The following is a 20,934-nucleotide window of genomic DNA, read 5'->3' on the forward strand; positions in this document are numbered from 1 at the left end:
TAAGAAATAAATATCCCACATGAAAATGATTAATGGCAGTTCCGTAACATGTAATTAAGCGATATCTAAAGCATATGTACTTTAAAATACTTTCATAAAATATGGAGTGTAATATGCAATTGCATTGGATATGTGTGGTATGGATAATATTACACTTAAATGCCAGTTCCCTTACCCTCAGGCACCACATGGGGTTGGGACGAAAAGGAGAGAGGAGGATTTCCCTTATAAAACAAAATTATGAGGCAAAGGTAGGGCAGCCTCCTCAACCACATAACTTTCCCCAACAGTGATGTAAGGGGAAACGGGGCTCATCTGTGAAGAGAGACTGGGGATAGGGGGAGAGAGAGAGAAAGAGAGAGCGAGAGAGAGAGAAATTGCTTCGACTGGTGGAGGGAAGCAACCATCTGTGAAGTGTACAGTTAAACACCACAACCAAGAGAAGCAAACACATGGAGCAGGTTGAGACTTTATCGGACTAAGACTTGTGCACCCTCTCATTGAGGATCTTTGAGGTCCGCTCTGACACCTTGCATCATTTTGCTTTTGGAATAACAGTTGTAGTACTGTTTTATCTTGCAGTCACATTTGGACATCAGGCACAGTTCATCGCAATGGTCAGGTAAAACCTGAGATTTTGTAGGTGGATGATTGAGTTTATATACTGTATTGTGAATCTGGATATTTAGAAAATACAAAACAAGATACACTTTTCAATAAGTTGGATAATTTGTTCATTATAATTATTATTATTTTTGCCATTGCATTGACACAGATGAAAGATGAGTAGATATTTTGTCTTAAAGGTAACTTTGAATGATAAGGTGGCAAAATGATGGACTGTGACTAAGTTATATGTGAAAATATCCATATTATTCATTTGTACATTTGAAAAAGTTATCTAAATACGTAAATTATTGGAAACCTGAGGTTTTTGAGTAGAGTTATTAGTTCAATTTCCCAAAAAGTTAAGACAAACCTTAACCCTTGTGTTAAATTGATTCTTTTGAGCATTATTAGATTTGTGTCTTCATTTTTGAGTACGAAATAAATCAAAAATCAATAAAGAAAGACAGAACTATATTCAGAAGGAAATATACTTTTTGAAGTTCCCAAAGATGGTGTCAATCAATCTGTTCGGTATCGTCCTCATCCTGACTACCTATGCATGGCTCTTAAACTCAAGTCCACTGCGCCCCTACAAACGAATGTTGGCAATGCGTGCAGACAGTGAGCTCTCCCGCCTTGCCAGTGAACCTTGCACTGTTTCACGCTCCCGGAGATCACTGCGGCAGCCCCTAATCCTCTCCCCGGCTCAACACCGCCAATCAGTGGCCAGTCCAAGGACGATCCGGCGAGAGTTCCATTCTGTTGGTTGCATAGACGGATGCAAGTCTGACCCCCAGGAACAGAAGACAAGTAAGGAGCAAATTTCTGATACGCTGCCAAGGCATTTTCCTAAAAGTCACTTTGAGAAGGGAGACACACACCCTCGGAGCTTATCACTAAAAAATGCCGGGGAGAGTCGACCTCCACGCGGCTCCAGGTTTGAACGCAGCACCGACGACAAGGGAAACATGAGTGCCGCTGGAAAAGGGAATTCTAGTGGGCTTCAAATTCCACAAGATGAAGAAGACAGTCTTCCCAGTGGTAGTCCAGAGGATGGGAACGAGGACATTCCCGTAGGTTTGGATCCCTCCACAACCCAGTTGGCCAACAGTGCATCTCCATGGGGGAAACCCGTGCAAAAGGTGCCCCCTTCTTGGATGACGACTTTGTACTTCAGCAGGAGCCAGGAGCAACTCAGACTTAAACCATCTGTAGAGGTGGAGCTGCCCAGAGACAAATTCAGCTTGGAGTTATGGGTGAATCCAGAAGGTGGACAGAGCAACCCCGCAGTCATTGCAGGTGGGTTACAATAACACACCACATAATACAAGTGTGTTAAACTTGTTCACTATTGTGCAAATATTGAATTGGATCTCCTCTCATCTCATTTTCTGAACCGCTTTATCCTCACTAGGGTTGCAGGGAGGCCCTGAATTTATTTCACACAATTTTTATTAATTAGGTCATTAATGCTGAGATTGGCTGGCCACCAATTCAGGGTATCCTCCGCCAGGTGCCCATAGCTGGCTGGGATAGGCCCCAGAACCCCACGTGACCCTTGTGAGGATATGTGGTTCGGAAAAAGAATGAAAACGTAAAAAATTAATTATGCCCTTAAATTCAATGTTTCTCCACATTTCTTCAATGTATGTAATTGAATTGATTTTTCATATCTGGCAACCTGAATTAGTCTCCTTACTAATGATTGCAATTAAGCGATAAAAAAAAAACGTTCAAATGAAACGCGACAGATATTTACTCACATAGGCCGTAAAAGTCTAAAATGTTCCTCATAGTGGACTGCTTTTTGACGAGCTAGTGAAAAGGTGGACGAGTGACAGGGGAATGAGTGTGCGCATATCATGCTTGAAGCATGACAATACAACTAGGAATCGCCGATTATGTTTTCGTCTGATACCAATGACCAAAACGATTACAGCCGAAATGGGTAAAACGGGTTCGGTTTTGCAAAAAACGTACAAATCCTGAATAAAAGTTGTTATACGGCGTACACAATTTGAAATGATCAAAAAAAGTATAAAATACAGGAAATGTATAAGTTGACAGCTATGTGTTTCATACCACCTGAAGGTCCAGTGTTTTTTCCCCCCGGACTGTGGTGTGGGCGGCACACGGTCTACTTGCCTAAAGACATTTTCCCGACTGACGTCTGGCCGAGGGCCAACTCGACGAGGGGGCATCTGGCTGAACGTAGAATTAGCCGAACGACTAATTAGCTGACCGACTAGCCAGCCGACCGACTAGCCAGCCGAAGGACGTTTTGCGACGCGTTGCCGACGCGCTTGCCCAGCCCCCGGTGGTGTGTGTGTACATGTTTTTCAACCTCGACCCGCGGGCCATATACGGCCCGTTACAGATAACATTCATTTAGAATAACAAGGGCATTTATTCACGGCCAAACACACGCAGAACAGTACGTGACAGAAGAAATAAATAGTTATAACAGTAAGTACTATAATGACTGAAGAAAAAAAGTAGTTATAACAGGAAATTGTAATCCTACTCCAGAAAATTTACACCATCATAGAAAACATTGAGATTAATCTTTGAAATAAGGTTCTCAGCAAATCATTTTGAATATATATTTCCTAAAATAATGGGAAATTATTTAAAATTTAAATATATTTGACAGGTATATATTTCTGCATATTTCAAACTCTGTAGAGTTATCAATTAAACAACTACTACTTTGTCTTCATTTGTTCTCACGGCTGCAAGAAATTATTCCAGTGCAAAGAAATTGATGGGGAAATATATTTTATTTTTACATTGACTACATTAAATAAATGTCTTACAAAGTTCAAATATGGTGCTGCTGCTTGATAAAAATATTCCTGAATACTCTTCCCGTGACAAGAATATTCAGGAATATTTTGTATATTTATAATATTTATAATGTGCTAAAATCACGCAGAAAACGACATTTAATGATTAGATACTGGAGCTCTTTGGAAGCTTAAACTGAGCCGATTGCTGGGTGTTCTGCAGTATGTTGGTACACAGCAACATGGTTCTTATGGTTAAATACTAAAATGTGGGAAGTGCCATTATTCCCATACCGTTGGAGCTCGTACCTACCTGTGCTCTCCGCCACATCCGCTCAGCGTCAACATTATTCACACAAATAATCTTTTACGACTAGGTGGTGGACTTTTGGATTTTCCCCTCATATTTGTACAATCACCTGTTAGGTTGGAGTTGGTTTTACACTGCATACCCTTTTTAACGCAACTCACATTTGTGGGAACTTTAAAGACCAGACACCTTTAAATTAGATTGAATGGGACGCATTTTAGAATGCACTGTATAAATATGAAAAATACTTCCGCACACCTTGTGAGGATAAGTGGCACGGATCATGAATGAATACATAATACTTATTCACTTACCCTGCGATTAGTTGGAAACCAATTCAGAGTGCCCCCTACAACTGTGCCCATATCTTGAGTCGAGTAGAGACCAGCTTATGATTTTCCGAGAATGCTGTGGAGAATTTAGTTATCAGCAAAGAATAATGGTCACACGAACAAACTCACCCAGGACATAATAGCTTTCTTGGGTGGTCTTTGTGGTGAATATGAGTTTGTCTCATCTGAAAACACTTGCGACAGGAAAAACAGCGCCAGTATGTCTGAAAAGATTCTAGCTGCTTGTGTTACAATGGAAATGATCAAAGACTATTTCAGGTAAAAACAGTGCACTGAAATCCAATCACAGCTCCTACTTTTTTTGTGAAAATGTATGTAGGAGATTTTAATTTTTTTTTAAAGATTACATTACTTTATACATCCCGTATTTGGGAAATTTGCTGTTGCACTAGCAAGAAGGTAAGAATACAGACACAGGAAAATACATATTAGACATAAATAAATAGGTAATAAATAAGTTAATAAATTAATAAAATAAGCGCAATGTGCCCCCCTGTTTCCATTTTCCCATTTTCTGCCACTGGAAAATCCACTAACTCCTAAAAAAATATGCACTAGAAACAATTGCTGAATTTTCAATGGGGACACTTATCCCCCCACCTTTGATAAATTGTTTGTACCTCTTTGAAAATATTCTGGGCCATCCTGATCAATTTAGTCAAGAGCAAAAAGTGCTTCCGCCTATGCATATTTGTGGTAAAATATGTTGAGGAGATCACATCACTATTCATTGTTCGGTACTCGGACGATTCGCCGAAAGACGTTTCGCCGACGGACAGCTCGCCGAATGGACGTTTCGCCGGACGAAAGTTTCGCCGAACGGACAGTTCGCCGTACGGACAGTTCGCCGAACGGACAGTTCGCCAAACGGACAGTTCGCCGATCGGACTGTCAGTTCAGCGAACTGTCCGTTCGGCGAACTGTCCGTTCGGCGAACTGTCCGTTCGGCGAACTGTCCGTTCGGCGAACTGTCCGTTCGGCGAACTGTCCGTTCGGCGAACTGTCCGTTCGGCGAACTGTCCGTTCGGCGAACTGTCCGTTCGGCGAACTGTCCGTTCGGCGAACTGTCCGTTCGGCGAACTGTCCGTTCGGCGAACTGTCCGTTCGGCGAACTGTCCGTTCGGCGAACTGTCCGTTCGGCGAACCGTCCGTTCGGCGAACCGTCCGTTCGGCGAACCGTCCGTTCGGCGAACCGTCCGTTCGGCGAAACGTCCGTTCGGCGAAACGTCCGTTCGGCGAAACGTCCGTTCGGCGAAACGTCCGTTCGGCGAAACGTCCGTTCGGCGAAACGTCCATTTGGCAAACTGTCCGTCGGCCAAACGTCTTTCGGCAAATTGTCCGGTCACACATTGTCCACCTCCCTGGGACAAGTTTTGCATACTTTATTTATGAAAATATTGACTACAAGCTGTTTTGCCTTCTTTTGTTCCCAGCAATAGTGCAAACTTTTCCTTTGTACTTCAGAAAGGCAAAAAAGTATTTAGTCAACCACCAATTGTGCAAGTTATCCAACTTGAAAAGGTTAGAGAGACCCATAATTGTAAACATGAGTAAAACCCAAACATGGGACAAAATGTGGGGGAAAAAACACTGAAAATCACATTGTTTGATTTTTAAAGAATTTATTTGCAAATCTTGGTGGAAAATATTTGTTCAATACCAAAAGTTCATCTCAATACTTTGTTGTGTACCCTTTGTTGGCAATAACGGAGGCCAAATGTTTTCTGTAACTCTTCGCAAGCTTTTCACACACTGTTGCTGGTATATTGGCCCATTCCTCCATGTCGATCTCCTCTAGAGCAGTCGTTTTTGGGGCCGTTGTTGGGCAACACGAACTTTCAACTCCCTCCACAGATTTTCTATGGGGTTGAGATCTGGAGACTGGCTAGGCCACTCCAGGACCTTGAAATGCTTCTTACGAAGCCATTCCTTTGTTGCCCTGGCTATGTTTAGTATCATTGTCTTGATGAAAGACCCAGCCGCGTCTCATCTTCAATGTCCTTGCTGATGGAAGGAGATTTTCACTCAAAATCTCTCGATACATTCCTTCTTTCCTTTACACAGATTAGTCATCCTGGTCTCTTTGCAGAAAAACAGCCCCAATTCAAGATGTTTCTACCCACATGCTTGACAGTGGGTATGGTGTTCTTCGGATCAAATTCAGTATTCTTTCTCCTCCAAACATGAGAACCTGTGTTTCTACCAAAAAGTTATATTTTGATTTCATCTGACCATGACACAGTCCTCTTCTGGATCATACAAATGATCTCTAGCGAACCATAGACGGGCCTGAATGTGTATTGGCATCAGCAGGGCGACACGTCTGGCAATGCAGGATTTGAGTCCCTGGCGGCGCATTGTGTTACTGATAATAGCCTTTGTTACTGTGGTCCCAGCTCTCTGTAGCTCATACACTAGGTCTCCTTTGTAGTTCTGGGATTTTACCCATCGTTCTTGTTAACATTTTGACGCCACAGAGTGAGATCTTGCATGGAGCCCCAGATTGAGGGAGAAAATGGAAGACATACAAGACCACTGCTAAAAAAAGTAATCCGTAGTTTAAAATATATTTTGTTTCTTATCAGATCGATTACTCTTTTTAACATTTGAAAGCCCTACAAAATATCCAAAAGGAGAAGTTAATAATTGTGTCACTGATATCAAATTTGATTTAAACTTCATGCAATACACTTTCCTTTCATGTTCATTTCTCATAAAAATTATAGTTCAGATACTAAATTTACATGTACTAAAAAGGCAAGTTATTTCACAGTCACCTTGTACAATATATATTTATGATTGCAATGCTGCAGTGGGCAGTTAGTTGTTTGTGATTAGATGTAGGATAATGTACTTTACAGTGAAGACAATCAAAATGTATTGAGGGAGTAGAAAGGGCTGGAACCATTGAAGAAGTTATTGATTAGTATAGAAGATGTGCTGTTTGAAATGTGAGCAAAACACAACTACATCAGGTGAACTGAATGCACATTACTTAGGAGCTATTTAGGAGAAGGTAACAAACAGGCTTTTATGGCTGTTTGTTTGTTTCTTCTTTACATTAGTGTGGCAAATTGTGAAACTAATGCATTGTTAGCTTAGCAATGAGTCTCAGTGGATTCCTATAGCAGGGGTCGGGAAACTTTTTAACAGATATGCACCGGTCAAAATGTATGGTATGCCACCCCAAAATGTACCCCTGTGACAAATGTCTGGAGGCACCACTGCAACATATGTAGATTAATTTAATGCTTCTGTCTTTTTTTAAATATTAATTAGTATTTATGGATAAGCAGAACTGCAATATATGGCAATTTAACCACTTTGTCAGTACTTAATTGAATTGATCAAACACTTCAGTAGCTCATCTCCTCGAGTTCATGTATTGTTTTTGCACGGTTACCACGTTTGAACACACCCACAGACAGAGTTTTGGAGAGGGAAGGGGTTCCCTGACCTTTTGTTATCCCATAGTTTGACATCTGTGTAGCAGATGTTGTTCTGCGTGTGCCGGTCTGTTGCAAGAGCAGATGGAAATATCCAGGCCTCGCTATATCGGTCTGAAAATGTTGCCTCTGTCTACTCTATCCTGGCTCTCCGGATACTTTACATGGCTAGACTACTGGCAATTCTAAAAAATAGTAATTTCATTGCAATTTTTAACATGACCAACCACGACCTAAAAGTTTTCATGTTCGGCTGACCATCAGGAATTAAACAGTTGTGCTGCAAAATGTGGTAGATTGGATTGAATTGGATAACTTTATTCATCCTGTATTCGGGAAATTACATTGTGGCAGTAGCAAGATGGTGATTTGACAGAATAATGCTATGATGCTATGATATGTCAAAATTTGAGCTTTTACAACAATGTATACATTTCCAGGTATGAAGCGGCATCAAGACGCTGTTAAGTACCTACTACCAATACAATAATATCTTTACATGAATGATGTATGATAAAATTTTAATATTATTTTTAAATCTGTGGAAATACCCAGTTGCATATGGGGAACGTCAAAAGGTTGTTTGTGATTATAACACTCTTAGACTGTTGTTAAGATTCTCCAAACGTAACACGTAATGTGATTCTTAGTTTTTCATGATGATTCACTTTTCAACCACCATATTTAGGAGAGTTATATTTGGGAAAATTGCTTTCCACAGTTTGTTTTCTGCAGTTAAAATGTAATTTTTTTGCCCCTGTGTTATAGGTGTGTATGACAACTGTTCTCATTCGCTGAGTGAGAAGGGCTGGTCAGTCGGTATTCGGACTATGGACTCTGCAGGCACCAAGGATGCACGATTCTACTTTAAGCTTCGTACAGACCGAGCTTTGAAGTCTACCACTGTCATTAACCACCGGCAATACAAAGCCAATACCTGGACTCACCTTATTGCAACATACAATAGCCACAACATGACCCTATATGTTGATGGGGCTAAGGTATGTATTGCAACACAAAAATCAATAATAAAACCATTACAAACTTTTAAGATTTAACTTTAAAACTTATTTAGTGCATTAGTGACCAAGAGGAACCAAGATATAGTTGACCTGTTTGAGAAATACATAATTCACCCACACATAACCCATGCAGAACTTAACCTATTGATATAGTGGGGCAAATAAGTATTTAGTCAACCACCAATTGTGCAAGTCATCCAACTTGAAAAGATTAGAGAGGCCTGTAATTGTCAACATGGGTAAAAAATAATAATTCTGTGGGTGTTTTGTGTTCTTTCGTATGATATTTTTCTCTTTTAGGTTGGAGAAAGTACTCTCCAGTTGGGAAACCTCTATAGCCCATTCATGAAGACCTGCAGAACTTTTATCCTGGGAAGTAACCAGTCAGAGCAAGGATACAGCTTTAGGGGCCAAATAGGAGGTGTGGTATTGTGGGACTATGCCCTCTCTCATGAGGACCTGCAGATGCCACCTTTCCAAAAGACGAAGCCTCTGCTGGCTATGTGGGCTGACTTTACAAATGTAGCTAACCTGGATGTTGTCTCTTTAATGCACTCATCTTTTGTCAACACGTACATGGAATAGTTTAAAAAAATTACCTGGTTCTCAAAAGCACTTTATCTAATCAGAACCCTTATAAAACACCATTAATTATGCATTCCAATAACTGTGTTACTTTATATTCATTGTCTAAGAACGCCATTTGATTTTGTGAGCTTGCAAAAATATCTGTGTACGTGTCGACGTTCGCAATATCTTCATAGTTAAAGTCCCACTATCATGGGTTTTACACACACTAATTTGAATAAATGCTAAAGAGTAAATATTTAATGTAACGGTTTGCATCTGCATATTTGAAAGGTAAGAATCCGCCAGAGGGCATGATCAATAAATAAATAAATAAATGGAGACTTACTATCTTTATCTTTATCGTCCGACGAGTACCCAATATGCAAATGAGAGTAGGTCAACGATGACAAAGCCTACCTTCTTTTAGATTGCTTCCGGCAACAGACTGGCCAATGGTAAAATGGGATTAAAACAATATTTTGCAATGTTTTGGTTTATTTTACAAAGAAAAGAACTACGGTTTTGTGCCTCACTGAAGCGCAATCTATCATATTCAGTAAAGTACCCCCTGAGGTGATAGTGGGACTTTAACTCTTTCCTTTTCTGAAGTTATATGCTAAACCAATTTAAAATGTTGGCTGTTCCCTGTTTTAAGGTGGAACAGATGTGGACTCCTTACAAAACTGGATATCATCCAGCTGTCATCCCCACTCCTGTTCCTGAATCAGAGCTTGTCTCCTCCTACTTCCCACCACCCTGTGGCCTTACATCTTGTGACAACACCGATATCATTTTTGGTTACAACAATTACTGGCCGCTCCGTGCACCCAAACACATCCGCTACAGGATTGTCAACCTCTCAAATGATGATGGCAGTAACCCCACTGTATCAACATCGCAGATTAACCTACAACATCAGGCACTCATTGAAGCCTTTCACCCTTACAATATCAGCCTAGAGGTGACTGTGTACACAGTCAGAAACACCAGCCTCCGGCAGCGTTTCATTCTTAGTAACTGTCGAATTGGGAAAATTGGGAACCGCCATTGTGATCCAGAGTGTGACCACCCAAAGACAGGCCATGATGGAGGAGACTGCCTTAGACTCAGTCCATGCTACAACTGGAAAAGACAAGATGGAGTTTGTCACATGGAATGTAACAGTATTCATTATGACTATGACGATGGGGACTGTTGTGACCCAGAAGCAACAGATATTCTCAAGACCTGTTTTGATCCAGAATCCTCTGACAGGTGAGTTAAAATAATTATACATGTAGGTTAATGTTTGTCAAATAAAATTATAATTTGTTAAATATATTCGCTCAGCTATTCATTGTCACAGAGTTCTAACACACTTTTTGAAGCATTCCTCCAGCATCTCAATACTTTTTCAATTTGGGCCCAAAGAAAATGAAGTTTGTTGAATTCATAATTTTGAATAGTTACGTTGTTTTAAGTGCATGTGTTACTACTAGGTTTTGTCAGTTGCCATTTACCTCCTCTTTCTCACTCACCCTTCAACAACAACATAGCATGTTTTTTTTTGTATTTGTTAAAAAAAATGTCAATTAGATTTTTGCAAGTCAGGAAAATTTTTTTGGAGGCAGTTCAAAAAGATAGATCAAAATGTTTGCTTCTATGGAGATATTCCCATCTGGGAGATGGATCATGTCCGCTCGCTTGAATGAGGTTTAAAACATATGCTTTCATATTAACAAAATATTGCAGCACGATGCACACAAAAATATATAAAGACATACATTCAATTCTTACAGGTGATTACATAAAATAATAGAGTTCCCAGCCATGCATCTGTAAAACTGCTTGCTCACTCGCACTGTCCTTGCTTTTTTATTTTGTACTGTCCTATTTTGTGACATTTTGTGAGAATTCCCTCTTCAGAATTTGTCCCTACAGTTCACAAATAATGTCTACCTCGGAATATTGCTTGTACTGAAAATTAACATTATGTCTGTTAAAATGTCTGTTCTTTTAATTTGCTCATTAAACTCTCGTCTGCCCAATTATAGTTTTAAAAAACATAGAAACAGAAACAATCACCATAAAGTATTCCAAACGCTTGTTCCACAGCAAAACAATTGCTTACAAAAAAGGATTTTAGATCCTCCATGACCTTGCTGCAAAAGAAAGAATAAATGTAATCGTCTTTGATTTAACTTTAAATAGTCTGTTAATACATTGTGAATTTGTATACCAAATTTGGCTTATTTGAATTGATTTTAGTTTTTCTTTGACTTTTTCTTTTTACTTCCAGGGCATATATGAGTGTTAAAGAACTTAAAGAGGAGCTTCATCTGAGTGGCGCTGACACCCTAAATGTGTTCTTTGCCAGCAACTCTGCACGAGAAGAGCTGGCAGGAGCTGCAACCTGGCCATGGGCAAAGGAAGCCCTTACACATCAAGGTAACTGAAACTTCCACCATGGAAAATAAGTTTTGTCAGCATGTTGTAGTTAACTTTTTAAAAATGAAAGGCGTATCATTTAACTCCTGGTTTGTACCAATGTCAGAGAGCAGGGGTGGCGAACAAGTTAGACGAAAAGAGCCCAAAGTTTTAAACTGTGGAGTCAAATACCCACACCTTACATCAGAAGTGGCATGCAATGCAATCTGCCAAATTACATTTTAAATATAATTTATTTGTTTTTAAAGATACAAAATATGACAAAGTGTAGTGTTCACAGACATTGGATATATATATATATATATATATATATATATATATATATATATATATATATATATATATATATATATATATATATATATATATATATATATATATATATATATATATATATATATATATATATATATATATATATATATATATATATATATATATATATATATATATATATATATATATATATATATATATATATATATATATATATATATATATATATATATATATATATATATATATATATATATACGCGTGAACACTACATCTAAACACTGCTAGGGTGTGTGTATGTAGTATGTTGAAAAGGATTTGCAAATAATTGCATTCTGGATAAATTTACAATTGACACACAACTTCTCATGTGAATTGGAAATGCAGTTTATATTATATTATACTATACTTTGATATTGTGGAAATTATATGGCAAGATCCTGATGGGAGAGATTTCCTGGAATATTGCCACTTTCCTCTCCTAATCATTAGACTACTTTCCACTGGAAAAGGCAAACCACCCGAAGAACAAAACACTGAAATGTCAGTGTGGGCATGGTAAACCTGCCACTACTTCCCATAATACAGCTGTTCATAATTTATTACCTTTCCAGTCTTTTTGTACCACCACTTTGCAAGAACAACAAAAAACGTTGTTGAAATTATGACAAACAAACACTTAATCATTGCTTTTATGGTTGTAAAGCTAACACATACATAGCAAACTCTTGGGGAATGGACATGAACACTATTCATTAATTTACAGAATAATAGCATTTCTCTGACTTCACTTTACAGGTAATAATGGAAATTGATTAATTACAGCAATCTGTGATTGTTTAATTGCTGTCATTTTGAGTAGTGTGAGGGAACAGTTACTCTTTAAAACTCATATTCCTCTACATTTCATTTTTGACTAAAAGAAGAACTGGAGTAATAAGATAACCAAATTATTTAGAATTTGTCTGTTGTGTTTCCTTGCAAACATATTTTTGATTTAATTGAATAATATATGGTAATTAGCACCTAAGGGTGGGTTGAGATGAAGTATTTTAAAATATAATCAAATCATGTTTGGTCAATTTTGTGAGTGTTTTTTTAACTATGTTTTGGAAAACAAGCTAAAAAAAGACATGAAACATACAAAGATAAGTTAGTTACCCATTGTGGTTTCTTTTATTCTATTTGCCATTTCTGAAGTCATTTTAGCCTTCAACAGATAACAAAAACAGACATTCTTTGAATTTGGATGATTAATGAGAACAGATTTGTTGAACTATGTCACTGACACTGACAGGTGTGTTTTATCAACCAACTATACTTGCCTAAATTGATTAACAGCAAGTGTGTGCTTTAAATGACAGTTTAACATTTCCATTGCATCAAATCCAGTGAATTGTTTCAACGTAAACCAAACCAGACCAAACTAAAATTGACAACAAAACTGAAACAAAACATAGGAAAACAAACAGTTTGATAGCTATGACACAAACATTGACGATAGCCAGGGTAATTCATTTGAGATGTTCTTATAAAAAAATTAAAAAAAAATAAGTCAGAGAGCACCATCAGATGAGAAACAGCTATAAAGCACTTTTTAGAGTTGCGATAAAACCCCCCAGAGAGTAAAGTCAATATAAAGTGCAGAAGCCAGTACATCCATTTTACTCATTAGCAAGAAAAATATGAGGGACTTCCTGGAATGTGCAGGCTGGTAAAGATATGAATTCGTATTGGAGTGTTGATGTCCTAGTATTATAATTTTTTCTTCTATATAAATATTTTTAATCCTATGGAGGATAGTTTAAAGTAGTAAATATATGTAGTCAAAAAATAAATAAATCTATGTATATATTATATTATATTATATATGCAGTACGACAGTATAATTAGCTCATGATGACAAAGTTTATTTACCAATTTAAGGCAATTGAAAATGTTGTTCCATTGAGGTAGATAGAGCACTTAATCTGACTGGTAAATGAATTGTGCATCTAAATATTTATTTACATATTAAACGGTCACGTATTTGTTAACCATGAGTGTATTCTCTTAAATTGAAGCTCAGTATACAGTAATGCTTTAAGCATATAACAATATTTAGCTCTTTTTTTTTAGGTGGAATGGTGCTGAATCCAAACTACTTTGGCACAATTGGACACCACAACACTATGATACATGAAATGGGACATATATTTGGACTGTACCATGTCTTCAAGGGAGTCAGTGAGCGAGACTCTTGTGATGACCCATGTCAGGTAAAATTGAATCAGCTTTGATAGCACAACATCATAGGAGACATCATTTACAATACATCACTTATTTTCTGTATTCCTTTTTGCCTTCAGCAATTTAAAACGTGTGAAAAATTGTTTTTTCTATGATTTGAAATTGAACAAATTCCAAAAACTGAGCAATGAAATGAAAAAAAGATGTCTAGTCATCTGCTATCTGTGTACGTCCCCAAATGGATCAATTTTTTTTTATTTATTTATGTTTTGTCATGTGTATAAACTATAGGAAACCACCCCATCTATGGAAACAGGAGATCTGTGTGCTGACACTGCGCCAACACCCAAATCCAAAGCCTGCCATGATCCTGGAGCTGTTAATGATACATGTGGTGTCACCATGTACCAGGAGACTCCGTATAATAATTACATGAGTTATACAGGTAAGTAAAGCGGTCAAAAAAAGAGTGCTGAACAAAAAAAAGTGTGATTTCGCTTTATACATACCTCTGAATGATTGCCAAATATGAGATAACAAGGACAAGCATTGGGGTTTTGACATATATTCCACAATAATTGGTAAATGTCCATTTTCACCCGCTAACAGATGATAACTGCACCAACCATTTTACTCCCAACCAAGTAGCGAGGATGCACTGCTATATTGACTTGGTCTATCAGAACTGGCTGATGAAACATCGACCTGGTATCATCCCTCTGCCAGCAATGGTGACTAAGCAGAGTCCAGATTTTGTCTCTATTTATTGGCTGACACCAATAATCAGGACAATATATAAAAGGTACCATTTACTGTGTTCTATTTGTTTTATTCACATTGTCCACATTAATCTTCCATTTAACATGAGAAATGAAGCTGTCTGAAAAAATAACTACTGACAATTTACACTGCAACAAGCGGGTAGCTGGTGAGTGCCTTGGATTAGTTACTACAGCTAGCTAACTATTCCGATATCAGGATTCCGGGCTCTCTTCCTTCCCTGCTTATTTTTATTGCTTCACTCTTCACTGTCATTTATTTGCAAATAAAGCCTGGCATGACATCATGGATGCCAACAATTTTACTTTTGTGCCATATTATTTCTTTAGAATGTTGGCTAAATTCCACTTTTTTTTTAAATTCTATATATTTTTCCTTTATTACAGCTCCGACACGTCTGGTGTCAACTGTGGAGATTGTGAAAAAGATGGTGTATTCCACCAGTATGCCAACGAGGCAGCCTCATCACGCATTTGCGACACTTCAGGCTACTGGGCACCCGATGAGGCTATCGGTCAGTCCAACAATTGATGTGCTTTAAAACCCTGTGCTATGAAAGTCTTGAGTCAATTTCGGGGGTTGATTCCTGCCATCACTCTTACGGTTTTGTTTCCACTATGAGGATGTTTTCATGCGACTTGAACCAAAAAACTGATAGCTTCACATAATACGGTATCAAGGATGAAGAGGTATTGGTGTTTGTTTTATCATAAAGAGGTGGTGTAGTTCACTTTTAAATTATATTTGGGTTGCATTCATGTAGACATGCATTCATAAAGCAGAGGTGTTGGACAGACATCTGAATTTTATCAACATATGAATCCAAAGTGAGTCCAAATTAGAAATGAATAAACAGAAGCGGATTGTTCAAAAATCTGTAGATTCCATACCTGTCCACTTATTCGCTTTTCCCGTATCTTATATGTTTTCTTTATTTCAAATTGTTTGCCAAATAACAACCTTTGTACAGGATTTTTTTTTTAAAGTAAATTTTTTTGTAAAACCGATCTTGTTTTATTAATTTCGGCTTTAACGTCCCGATCACTGGTAGCAGACAAAAACGTAATCGTCGACTGCTAATATTGTCATGCTTTAAGCATGATATGCGCATGTGCATTCACTTTCACCTGTCCACCTTTTCACTATGTAAATATAGCTCGTCAGCAAGCAATGTACCCAGACAGTCAAGATGTCAGCATCATGCAAAGACATCTACAGAATCTTGAATTTAGTGCATACAAAAGGCGCACCGACTGATTGGGCACTACCTCCACTTTGTGGAAAATGCTATATTTTTAAGTGCGCCCTATGTCAGTAAATGTGTTCCACGTTGAATTTGCACGGTTTATTATTACTTAATAAGGGCAACTGCAATCATTAATAAGAGGAGCAATTGGCCAAGTTTGACAGTTATGACATTCTGTCATTTGAAGCAAAGTTGAATAAATAACACTAATTTGTTTGTGATACTGAATAATCTAAAACCAGTGTATATTACATCCAAAAGATGAATAGTTCTTCTTTGTCCTCTGTGTTTTTCTACTACAGGGCCACCAGATGTCGAGCAGCCATGTGAGCCAAGTCTCCAAGCATGGAGTCCTGAACTCAGCCTTTTTGATACTAACGTGACATCCCCTTGTCCTGAAATTGAGGGCTGTACTCTCACAGTGAAATTTCTCATCCCCATTGTACCACACAGTCTTACCCTCTGGATAACATACATCTCAACAAGTAAGTCTCACGTTATTAGTTTGTATATTCTCATGATACATTCTGATAATTAGAGTCTTTGGGTACAAAAACCTAAATTTAAACACTACAATTTTTCGCTTTCCAAACTGTGTGAAGTACTGAGAGTCCGTAAAAGTGTGGTTAGATTTCTTTCGACGGAAGGATAAGATAGTTCGGAAATATTTGGACACTGAAAAAGGTTAAATCATACAGGTTCATCATTTTCAAATTATTTTTCCTGAAAATACTTTTACCTCTCGTCAGATAATCCTGCCCTTGCTGACATAGAGCTGATAACAGACACAGGTAAAACAATGAACCTTGGACCACAGTACGTCTTCTGTGACATGCCCTTCACCCTGCGGCTTGATACCAACAATATTGCCATCAGTGCCATAAAGCTCTGCACCTTTGATGAGAAGATGGAGATTGATGCTGCAATGTTATCGACTGGCCCCGGTAGTCATCTCTGCTCTGGCTGTCGACCTTTGTTATATCATATTCACCGTCGGCCACCCTTCACCAGTAAATTGCCATCACCTCAGACCCAGCAGACGTTCACGGACAGGTCACTATAATTGAATGGTTATTGAAGTATGATGTAATATTTCAAAGGCAACCAAAGTTAAGTTGAAAACAGTAGAATAAATTTAAAGATATCAGTCAGCTTTGAAAGCCAATTATAATCTTGCTGCCCTCGTGCATGTGGTGGAATCATGGGTTTACTTCTTAAGTTAATGGTTATTGGATATTGCACAATGCAAAGCCAACCACGAATATTCTTTGGGTTTATCTGTTGTATAGTTAAGAGTGCAATTTTCAGAAGCCATTGTACATCTAAGAACAAATACTAAATAGTCTTCTTTGCAGAACTGTGAAACTGCGAGAAACCTATGAGTACATGATTCAAGTAGAAGTGGATGGTATTCTCAGCCATTTCTCCCCATCTCTTTTTTACACACATGGGCAGCCTTATTGTGGTGATGGTGTTATCCAAAGGTATGCAAACTTGAATGAATTTATACAGTAGTAAAAACCAAGATACTAGTGTATGTGCTGTCTCTGTAGAGATGAGGAATGTGACGATGGGAATATGTTAGATGGTGATGGATGCTCTAAGAATTGTCGAAAGGAAAATGGCTTCAACTGCAATGGTGAGTTGCATTTATTGCGATTTACATGATAAAGGTTAAGAATCTAAGGATGGCTATTCTTTGCTAATTGTAAGGATAAGAATTAGTGAGAAATAATAGATATTTAAACCTCTGCACAAAAAACAAGACAAAAATACTGATGAAGTGTTCACAATAGCGCGAATATGTGCCATGTAAATTACAAAGATTAGCTTGTCTTTTTCATTACAAAATGAAAAAACTCCCTCTGCAAAGAAATAACCACACGTGCATATAAACAGTGAAGTGGTTGGACAGGAATGATCATTACACCAAAAAATAACCATTTAAGCCGATAATTTATTTAGATAGCCATTTCTAGTATATTATCGAACAAATTTGGACAAATCCACCCACACTGACATATTCATTGGGATTAAAATTGAATTTAGAGTGGGGGTTTAATTTAATGTCTGTTAACACAGGGGGCAATTTGGTAGAGTTGATATCCCTATCATTATGAATGGCCAACAAAAATACAATTTAGATTTGTTCAGATTTGGTTCACTGACAGACAGATTGGGATGAAATGTTCTGCCAGATTTATAAACCTGTATTTTTATTCTTCAATAAATCTTTCTTCCCTATACTCTGTTTCCAAAAGGAGAACCCAGCCAATGTTATGTTTTTGATGGGGACGGTGTGTGCGAAGAGTTTGAACGAGTTTCCAGTTTTCAGGACTGTGGATATTTTACACCTTTGGGTTACACAGACCAGTGGTCTTCTACTGCAACCGCTTCTCATCAGGACCCTGACCACTGTCCTGCCCATGCTGCCACTGGTGAACCATCCTTTAAAAAAGTATGACATGAAAACCAGAAGCATTATAAAATAATTCTATATCACAGTTTATTCCACACAGGAGCTATTTTTCTATTAACAGTGGGGGTTCGATATATTTCATACTTGAGTTGTCCTGATTGCAGACAAGACTGTTTAACAATACAACAAGGCTCTTTTTATTGTCTTTTGTATTGGTAAATATTTCTTCCTTTTGTACTGGGTATACATATATACCCTTCCAACATTTTAGTGGAAAACAACCCCAAAAAAGGCCGATTGCTTTGTTTTTTTTTTTCAAATGTATAGAAGGGAATGTTTGGATTTTACAATTGGAGAGAGAACAATGCCCTGCATGTATTTCTCAATGTTTACCTCTTAAAGTGACCCACAACTTAAAAATAGTTATAGTTTTCAAGCGAGCAAATGTTTAGGAGGTTGTTTTGCGATGTAATTTTTTTTTTTTTTTTGGCGTTGGATTACGATAAAATGCGGCAAGTAACAGCATATCTGTAGGATTCTGTAGTTTGGTTGTTTTGCAGATGTGTAGAAGTGATTGAAACAGATGGTAGACTCTTGCTATGTGGTTTATTGTATAGTCAACCCTGACAAGGATGACCAGTGTTGAAAATGCATGAATGAAAAACTCTTTTTAGCCTACGATTAAAAAAACAAGTATGTTAATCGTAACGAACATGGAGCACTCAGAAGAAAGTTTCGATTCCCGCTGAGACAAGCAAGATTTATGAGACTCACTTAATTCATTCTACGAACCATCTAGCTACGTGGAGTAAAAAAAAACACATTAATGTAGCATAAAATCTACTTCCAGCACAATCATGGTTTTGTGCTTCACAGTAGAAATTGGCCCAACTCTCTTTGATACAAAATAGTCAGGGTTCCAGACTTTTTGAGGGCTTTAATGTTTTCATTCGTGAAGAGTACACGGTTTTCTATCAAAAAAGGAATAAATGTCTCCCCTGCAGTTTTGGGGCCGAGACAGAAGTATGTTGAACCAACATTTTTCTACATCACCGATTTCATATGGCCTTTAAATGACTTACATTTTATCATCAGGCTTTTCTTACTATATATTTTGGCAATAATTAGAGCTGAAAGACTCAGTAACAAATAATTTCAAAAAAATTTAAGTTGATATTGTATTTGTTTCACGCTAAATTCTATCTTTGAAATAATTGTGCTCAAATGTTTTCTTGAAATTAGATGTTCAAGTTCCAAGTTATTGGATGTAGAATTACATTTAAGTGTCGACAAAATCTCATAAGTTTATATCTTGTCTCACGTTAACCTTTTGCCCTAATTTTATTAATACAATAAAAAAATGTATTTTTTGGAAGGTAGTGTATAAAACATGGTGTATATATTTACTTTGTAAAGCTCTGTAGGTACCAGTACATGGACGTGAGTGAAAAACTGCCCACTGATGCATGGTTCCCTTGCACAGCTCTCTCTGACACAAGTAATGATCTAGAGCATCCATTTTGGCTGAAGGTAAGTATGTGCACAAATATATATATATATATATATTTACTTCTCTCTCAGTATGCACACAGGTTGTTGTTATTTGCCTGTAATTACCACATAAAAGAACTGTATTAAAAGGATGGATTACCTACGCATATATGGGGTGGTTTAAGTAACTTTTAATTTACCGAATGACTATTCCTACCCTTTTGATCAGTATAGAAATTTGTTTACGAGATGACCTTCACCTCTACCTTTTAAACACCTCTCATTTCGCTGAAGTGGCATCTCCCATGACGTGAAGAGTTTCCAAACTATGCCCTTATAATATATGCAATGTCATGCATAATTCAATACATTTTAATAGACGAACTGAATGTGTGATTTTCCGTGGTTCCTCTCTCTCATTTATATCTATTATATATTAGAGTGAGAATTTCCAAATATATGGTTACCAAGAAAATAGATCTAAAATGTTTTTATTACTACTATTATAGGTAGGTTTTGCCCATTCTGGAGTGGCAGCCTCTGTCATGGTGTATCTGGCTTCAGATGGATCATGGAGTGGGGAACAGTGCCAAAGGACTGCTACAATCCTGCTTTCTGATACTAGTGGAAAGAATCATTCACTAGGTCTGTTGGTTTATAACAACTTGATTATTCATGGAAACAGTTTTTAAATATCACTGTAACACGAAAATGTCATATAGCACATTCAATACAATGTGTGTTTGTGTGTATTATACATATGTGGATATCAATGAAATATTTCTATTTAAGGCACACATAACCTCTCATGCCATCGGAACCCGTTGGTGGTAAACGTGACCCATGACCTGTCTCAGCCTTTCTTCCTCACCTCATCTGTTATCCTCCTCTTTTCATCATCATCTGTGGCAATCGGAGCCATAGCTCTGAGGACCTCTTGCCACTTCAGCACCTTCGCCGTGACCGGGTG

General features: G+C 37.7%; 1 protein-coding gene across 1 annotated transcript in view; it reads left to right on the forward strand.

Annotated features, from left to right (window-relative positions):
- Positions 1–422: 422 nt before the first annotated feature.
- The window catches only part of pappa2 (pappalysin 2), a 38,211-nt gene continuing 17,699 nt past the window's right edge, over positions 423–20,934 (forward strand). The window contains exons 1-17 of the mRNA XM_077725105.1: positions 423–1,908; positions 8,273–8,505; positions 8,827–9,048; positions 9,752–10,350; positions 11,375–11,523; positions 13,918–14,057; positions 14,320–14,473; positions 14,638–14,830; positions 15,195–15,322; positions 16,357–16,539; positions 16,804–17,107; positions 17,410–17,538; positions 17,608–17,693; positions 18,316–18,512; positions 19,890–20,003; positions 20,474–20,609; positions 20,757–20,931. Coding sequence (XP_077581231.1) covers positions 1,119–1,908; positions 8,273–8,505; positions 8,827–9,048; positions 9,752–10,350; positions 11,375–11,523; positions 13,918–14,057; positions 14,320–14,473; positions 14,638–14,830; positions 15,195–15,322; positions 16,357–16,539; positions 16,804–17,107; positions 17,410–17,538; positions 17,608–17,693; positions 18,316–18,512; positions 19,890–20,003; positions 20,474–20,609; positions 20,757–20,931 — 3,932 coding nt within the window. The 5' untranslated portion in view covers positions 423–1,118. The remainder of the gene's footprint in view (positions 1,909–8,272; positions 8,506–8,826; positions 9,049–9,751; positions 10,351–11,374; positions 11,524–13,917; positions 14,058–14,319; positions 14,474–14,637; positions 14,831–15,194; positions 15,323–16,356; positions 16,540–16,803; positions 17,108–17,409; positions 17,539–17,607; positions 17,694–18,315; positions 18,513–19,889; positions 20,004–20,473; positions 20,610–20,756; positions 20,932–20,934) is intronic.

Source organism: Stigmatopora nigra, chromosome 9 (assembly GCF_051989575.1).
Source record: "Stigmatopora nigra isolate UIUO_SnigA chromosome 9, RoL_Snig_1.1, whole genome shotgun sequence".
NCBI lineage: Eukaryota > Metazoa > Chordata > Actinopteri > Syngnathiformes > Syngnathidae > Stigmatopora > Stigmatopora nigra.